General features: G+C 36.1%; 2 protein-coding genes across 2 annotated transcripts; both read left to right on the top strand.

Moving 5' to 3' along the window:
* Positions 1–714: 714 nt before the first annotated feature.
* Positions 715–2,124, top strand: LOC104220849 (probable carboxylesterase 17). The gene has a single exon (XM_009771808.2). It carries the CDS (start codon positions 920–922, stop codon positions 1,925–1,927), a length of 1,008 nt encoding a protein of 335 aa, XP_009770110.2. The 5' UTR covers positions 715–919; the 3' UTR covers positions 1,928–2,124.
* Positions 2,125–6,344: 4,220 nt separating this feature from the next.
* LOC138884952 (uncharacterized) lies at positions 6,345–7,034 on the top strand. The gene has a single exon (XM_070165831.1). It carries the CDS (start codon positions 6,345–6,347, stop codon positions 7,032–7,034), a length of 690 nt encoding a protein of 229 aa, XP_070021932.1.
* Positions 7,035–7,261: the final 227 nt, after the last annotated feature.

The following is a 7,261-nucleotide window of genomic DNA, read 5'->3' on the forward strand; positions in this document are numbered from 1 at the left end:
TAAATAGAATTTCAAACAAAATAAAAAAACTTTTAAATCATAAAGATGGTCAAACATAAATTTTAATATAATATTTATATTATTTAGAATTTTACACTTAAAAAGACAGAAGATACACGTGCAATGCACGTGCCGGGAAATTAGTATATATATAGACACACACACTTCGTTGTACTACTTTAATTATATATAGCTTGTTATAGTATATGTTAGTGTATTCATTATTTGTAAAAGTATTAACGGATTACAGTTATATTATTTAGATAGTAAATATTAATGTGATTCAAAACTTTGACCATATTTAACCTATGAACCGACCGGAGTTGGTCGGTTATTTTTCAAAAATTACATTTATCGAGCAACATTAGTCGGTAAAATCTTCCCCAGCAATAACTGACCAACTTTGGTCGATAAATTTAACTAAAAATTTTATAAAATATTTTAAATAATAATATAATTATTTAAATTTAAAAAAGCGAGTCCACATTATCGATCAATGTTGGTCATTAATTAAAAAGATGCTTTGACTAAACAAGTCCGACCAATGGGTCAAATGTTTGACAAATATACCCACCAAAATTAGTGGGCATGTAATGTATATCTAATGTTTGTTAGTACGAGGCCGTAACCATCATAGTTATCTGAATTATTGACCCTAACGACCATTGATATTGAGATTTTCTTCCACCAGCTTATGCTAATGGTTTCCATCTATCGAAACTCCAAAATTTTGTAAATTTCTTTGAACCTTCCTTTAAACTACAACAAATTTTGTTATCCTTTCCTATCTCACCAATATAAATAGCCATGCACATGCAAAGTCAAGATACACAATAAACAAGCTTCATTCTCTAAAGTTTTGATAACTCGAAAAAAAAAAACTTCAAACTTAGTGTTCATTGTTCTTCTTTTAGCCAAAATGGCTCATGAAAAGCAAGTGATAGAGGAAGTATCCGGCTGGCTTACAGTTTTCGAAGACGGTTCAGTAGACCGGACTTTGACCGGTCCACCGGAAGACAAATTCATGGCCGAGGCAGTCCCACCGCATGACGACTTCATCGACGGCGTTGCCGTCAAAGATGTAGTCGCCGACGAAAACTCCGGCAGCCGTCTTCGCATCTACTTACCTGAACGAAACGACAATTCCGTCAATAAGCTTCCCGTCATTCTTCACTTCCACGGCGGCGGCTTTTGTATCAGCCAAGCCGATTGGTTCATGTACTACACTGTCTACACGCGCCTAGCGCGAGTGGCCAACGCAATCATCGTCTCCGTCTTCCTCCCCCTCGCGCCGGAGCACCGCCTCCCTGCCGCCTGCGATGCCGGTTTCGCCGCCCTCCTCTGGCTCCGGGAACTCTCCCGGCAGCAAGGACACGAGCCCTGGCTCAACAATTACGCAGATTTCAACCGAGTATTCCTCATCGGAGACGCCTCCGGCGGGAACATAGTCCACCAAGTCGCGGTCAGAGCCGGCGAGGAAAACTTATCTCCACTACGACTCGCCGGCGCAATTCCGATCCATACAGGGTTCGTGCGGTCTTATCGGAGCAAATCGGAGTTAGAACAAGAGCAAACGCCGTTTTTAACATTAGATATGGTTGATAAATTTCTAGGGTTAGCTTTACCCGTAGGGAGCAATAAGGATCATCCAATAACATGTCCGATGGGAGAGGCGGCGCCGGCGGTGGAGGAGCTTAAATTGCCGCCTTATTTGTACTGTGTAGCGGAGAAAGATCTGATGAAGGACACTGAAATGGAGTTTTACGAAGCTATGGAAAAGGGGGAAAAGGATATAGAGCTGTTTATCAATAATGGAGTGGGACATAGCTTTTATCTCAACAAAACTGCTGTTGAAATTGACCCTGTAACTGCTTCTGAAACTGAAAAGTTTTTAGAAGCCGTTGCAGAGTTCATCAGCAAGCATTAAAAGGAGAAATTTTGTGGTTCAAATAAGCATGGGAATTTCGGAGAATATATATTGCATGAATATCTCAAATATTTGTGGTTTTTAGTTTGTTGCATGTTCAAGATTTTGTATGTACCGTCTATGTCAAGTTGATTGTCACGTTCTAATGGTTTTGTAATTATAATTATAAGGAGTAAATTTCTATTGTTGCACAGAAATATTTTTTCTTTGGTAGTAAAAGTTTATTTTAATCAACATTATGAACTTACCTATAAAAAAATAAATTTTATTTAAAAATAAAAAATAAAAAGTTGTTTTTCTAGCATATATAATGTTGAAATAATAACATAATTGATCATAATTTTTAAGAATATATAATTTATATTATAAAAATACCTTTATTTTAAATAATTATTTTCTATAATACATGCATGGATATATATTTTAACACTTTTATTTTCTTTCATTCTCAATTTTGTAAATAAAATTTTGAATTTTTGTTGTTAATGTAAAAATTATTATTATGAACAAATTGTTCTAATTAACTTTTTACTATGCTCAATAATTTGTTATTCCAACATTAGCTTAAATACCTTTTTTTATTTTTTAATTTATAAATAACATTTATTTATTCTAAGGTAAGTATATAATATATTACAAAAAATAGAAAAAAAATTATAATATTAAAAATCTAAAAAAATAAAAAGAAGATGAACGTTGATAATTTAGCGGCTAAAATAGGTATTTGGCGATCAAAATTTTGGAAAATCTAGTTGACTAACCTTCTAAGAGTTGTAGGCATAGTTAAGTAATTTTGTTGTTACAAACGAAAGAAAGATAATTTCAGATAGTTGAGTAATCATATGAGTAATAGATTCCTATCTCAAGTTAATTGTCACGTTCTAATGGTTTTGTAATTATAGTATAATTATAAGGAGTAAATTTCTATTGTTGCGTAGAAATATTTTTTATTTGGTTGTACAAGTTTATTTGTAATACTTTAAAATTAAAGTGGACAAATTTATTTTGAGATTCATGGAATAATATCTTTAAATTTCGAAGACCAATAAGTCAAGCAAGTCTTTGCAATGCTCTTGAAGATGAGCTTAGTTATATGAACGACGATGTGAAAGAAGTTTCTTTGAAGAGTTGGGAAATTTATTAGAAGTTCTCAAGTGCGTTGTGCGTGGTTCCACTATAGAAATTATTGTTAGGGAAGAAATGAAATAAACTTGATAATTTGAAGTAACCTTGGCCCTACTGTACATTTACTAGTGCTAGTGATATGCTCCGTTCCAAATATCACTTTTTTCCAGCATTTTGAAAAGATTGGTTTGCAAGGTGATCCTCATACAAGTTGGTGAATTAAATTGGAAATTAAAGAAACAACCTGAAGTTGACATTTTTGAAGCAGATTTGCCCGACATTTGTTGGTCGGATATACTCGTTGTTTCCTTTTTTGCAAATTGTAGACATTTCCTTATTGTCAAAATTGTTCATGAAAAGCAAGTGATAGGCCAATTTGAAACCAAAATGTGATTCTTTTGGACTCAAACAATTATAATAGGTAAAAAAAGAGATAGGGCACCATAATATGTATTGCGCGGTGAATAACCGCACTTTATTTGAACATAAAATGGGTGGGAAGGTATAGCGCCCATATATACCACGCAATACTATAGTGCGGTATATATGGGTGCTATACCTATATAAATAAACGTGTCCTTCTCCTTCCCCACCATACGCACGAACCAGCAGCCCTTTTTTTTATTCGAACCAGCGGTCCCCCCCCCCCATTTTTAAGAAAATAAGCTCGGTTGGAGCCCATAGGTCCCACAAAAAGTATAGATTCTCGGTCCCACATTGTATCTAAGGCGTTATCGCATAGTGGGTTGCTCGTTTCGGCTCCAAATCATCAAATCTTCAACTTCCCAAAAAAATAAAATCGAGGTATTCCGACATATTTTTTGTTAAAATTCATGTATAAAAAATGCCTATTAGTTGTGTTTTACTGTGTTCTATATTATTTCGTGATTGTTTTATGATTTGATTAATTTGTTATTTTTTATCCGGATTATATTATTAGTGTGCTAAAAAATAGTAAAATAGAGAAGTTGATATTTTATGAATAATTAATGTTATTAGTTGTTATAAAAAATGTTAATTAGTTATTTTTAATATGGTACATGCGATTTTTAAAGATGTGGTGAAAGAGAACTGGTCTGCTGATTTCAGTGCAAATCCTCATATTCTTTTTAATCACAAGTTAAAAAAATTAAAGAAAGCCCTTTCATTGTGGAGTAAGGCTACATTTGGAGATATTTTCCAAAAGATAGCAAGTATGGAGGAGGTAGTGATGATTCATGAAGCAGAATTTGAAGCAAATCCTACAGGGATAAACATGGAAAGACTCCAAAAGGTTCAGGTAGAATTGATTAAATGTCTTGCACTAGAGGAAAAATATTGGCAACAAAAGGCAGGCATGACTTGGTTCAAGGAAGGGGATAGGAACACAAAGTTTTCCCACACACAAGTGAGAGGTAGGAGGAAGAGACTTCAGCTTAAAAGAATTCAAAACAGTAGAGGAACCTGGATTGAAGAAGAACATGAAATTGCAGAAGAGGCTATCAAATTCTACGAGGAACAGTTCACAGAAGCATCTAATCCTTCATCATTTGATATCGTAGAGCATGTTCCTAATCTGATTAACACTGAGCAGAATGTAGAATTGATTAAGCAACCAACAAAAGAGGAGGTTCAAGTGGCAGTACTTGGACTTAATGGTGATAGTGCAGGAGGGCCAGATGGTATGACAGGAAAATTTTATCATTCTTGTTGGGACTTAATAGGGGATGACCTGTACGACATGGTGAGGGCTCTTTTCAATGGTCATAAGCTACCCAAGTGTGTAACACACACAAACCTAGTTCTGATACCAAAGAAAAAAGAAGTTACCACCCTTTCTGATTTAAGACCAATAAGCCTTAGTAATTTTTCTAACAAGGTTATATCAAGGGTGGTACATGAAAGGCTAGTAAAATTTCTCCCAAGTCTGATATCGGAGGAACATGCGGGTTTTTTTAAGGGGGGGAATTTAGTAGAAAACATAATTCTAACTTAGGAGATAGTGACTGACATTAGGCTTAGAACTAAGGTTGGACCTAATGTCATCCTAAAGCTTGATATGACCAAAGCTTATGATAGAATATCTTGGCTATTCCTAACCAAAGTACTGAGAAAGATGGGATTCACAGAAAGGTTGATAGGGATTGTCTTTGGATTAGTTTCAAACAACTGGTATTCTATTCTAATAAATGGTCAAGCTCATGGTTTCTTTAAGTCCTCAAGGGGAATAAAACAAGGTGATCCTGTATCTCCAACTTTGTTTATATTGGCAGCAGAAGCATTATCTAGGGGTCTCAATGCACTACATACTAACCTATATTTTTGTGGATTTGGGATGCCAAAGTGGAGTCCAAATATCAATCATTTGGCGTATGCAGATGACATGATTATTTTCTCATCCTCAGATGAAACATCTCTAATGTTGATTATGCAAGTGCTGAAGGCATATGAAGATGCATCTGGGCAGCTTATTAACAAGAATAAATCAGTTGTGTACCTGCATCATTTAACAGACATGGAAGTGGTCAGCAAGGTGGAAAGGACCATAGGCATTCATAGGAATGATTTCCCTATCATATATCTAGGTTGCCCGATATTTTATGCAAGGAGAAAGCTGGAATTCTATCAGCCCCTACTTACAAAGGTAATGGACAAACCGCAATCATGGCAGGGCAAGTTATTATCAGTAGGGGGCAGGGCATTTCTCATATCCCATGTATTGCAAAGCATGCCTATGCATCTACTATCAGCTATAAACCCTCCAAAGTATGTGATAAATAGGTTGCACAAATTGTTTGCTCAGTTTTTGTGGAGCAGCACTGTAGGACGAACTAGTAGGCATTGGGCTTCATGGAATACTTTATGCATGCCAGTTGAGGAAGGAGGAATAGGTTTCAGGTCACTACATGATGTAGCAAAGGCATTATTCAGCAAGTTGTGGTGGAATTTCAGAACAAAACCAAGCCTATGGAGCTCTTTCGTATGACAAAAATACTGTAAAAAATTAAACTCTGTTATTGTTCCGTGGAAAAGGGGGTCTCACATCTGGAGAAAAATGTTGGAATGCAAAGATCTGATTGAACATCAAATCCTTTGGCAAACAAAAATGGGATCCTCACTATTCTGGTATGAAAACTGGACAGGTCTTGGGGCACTATATTTTTTAGTTCCTCAGGACTTTGGCATTGATGAAAATATACATAATGTACATGATGTTACCTTAGATGGTGAGTGAGATGTGGACAGGCTATTTGAAATACTTCCTTAAGACTTAGCAGTACACATTCTGGAGAAAATCAAACCACCTTCAACCATGCAGGTTCTTGACAGGCCTTTTCGGATGCTGGAAACAAGAGGATATTTCAGTGTTAAGTCAGCATGGGAGTATACGAGAAGAAGAGACGAACCAAGAATAGCTTATAGAAAGATTTGGGTAAAAAGACTGCCTTTTAAAATAGCATTTTTCATGTGGAAAGTGTGGAAAGCAAAGTTATCTTTAGATGATTTCTTGAAAAGGGTAGGTTACTGCATGCCCTCAAAATGTTGGTGTTGCGTACAACCTGACGAAGAATCTCTCCAGCACTTATTTTTTAGATCAGAAACTGCAAAGACAACTTGGAAGTATTTTCTATCGAGGGCAGGAATAGATGTGGAGGGACTTACATTACACCAAGCAATCACAAAATGTTGGACTGCAAATGTATGCTTAAGGTTAAAACCAGTAATGCAAGCACTTCCCTCATGCGTAGTCTGGGAACTTTGGAAAAGAAGAAATAGTATGAAGTATGGGGAGGCGGTGACAACTAGCAGGGTGATTTATCAAGTTTCATCAAATCTCCAGGCACTGGTGAAAGTGAGAAAGCCTGGGATGGACATGGTACCTGACAAATGGAAAGATCTATTAGCTATGATGGAAAATTTCACTCCTAAACTTAAGGTTACAAAAGTCATGTGGGAATTTCCAAGTGCAGGATGGCTAAAAGTTAATACGGATGGTGCATAGAGGTGAAATCCAGGCAGGAGCTCAATAGGTTTTTGTATAAGAAATGAAAATGGTGACATAGTCAAGTCAGTAGGGAAAGAGATTGAGGAGACAACAAACACAGTAGCTGAAGCGAAGGCCATGGTAGAAGCACTAAGGTTCTGCAGATTTCAACAATACTCTCATGTATGGCTTCAAACTGACTCAATGTTATTAAAAAAGATAATGGATGGGATCTGGAAACCACC

The sequence above is a fragment of the Nicotiana sylvestris genome, chromosome 2, assembly GCF_000393655.2.
Source record: "Nicotiana sylvestris chromosome 2, ASM39365v2, whole genome shotgun sequence".
Lineage (NCBI taxonomy): Eukaryota > Viridiplantae > Streptophyta > Magnoliopsida > Solanales > Solanaceae > Nicotiana > Nicotiana sylvestris.

Bases quoted from the DNA above. Each gene is read 5' to 3' on its own strand.
- LOC138884952 (XM_070165831.1), top strand. From the start codon at position 6,345: ATGCAGGTTCTTGACAGGCCTTTTCGGATGCTGGAAACAAGAGGATAT.
- LOC104220849 (XM_009771808.2), top strand. From the start codon at position 920: ATGGCTCATGAAAAGCAAGTGATAGAGGAAGTATCCGGCTGGCTTACA.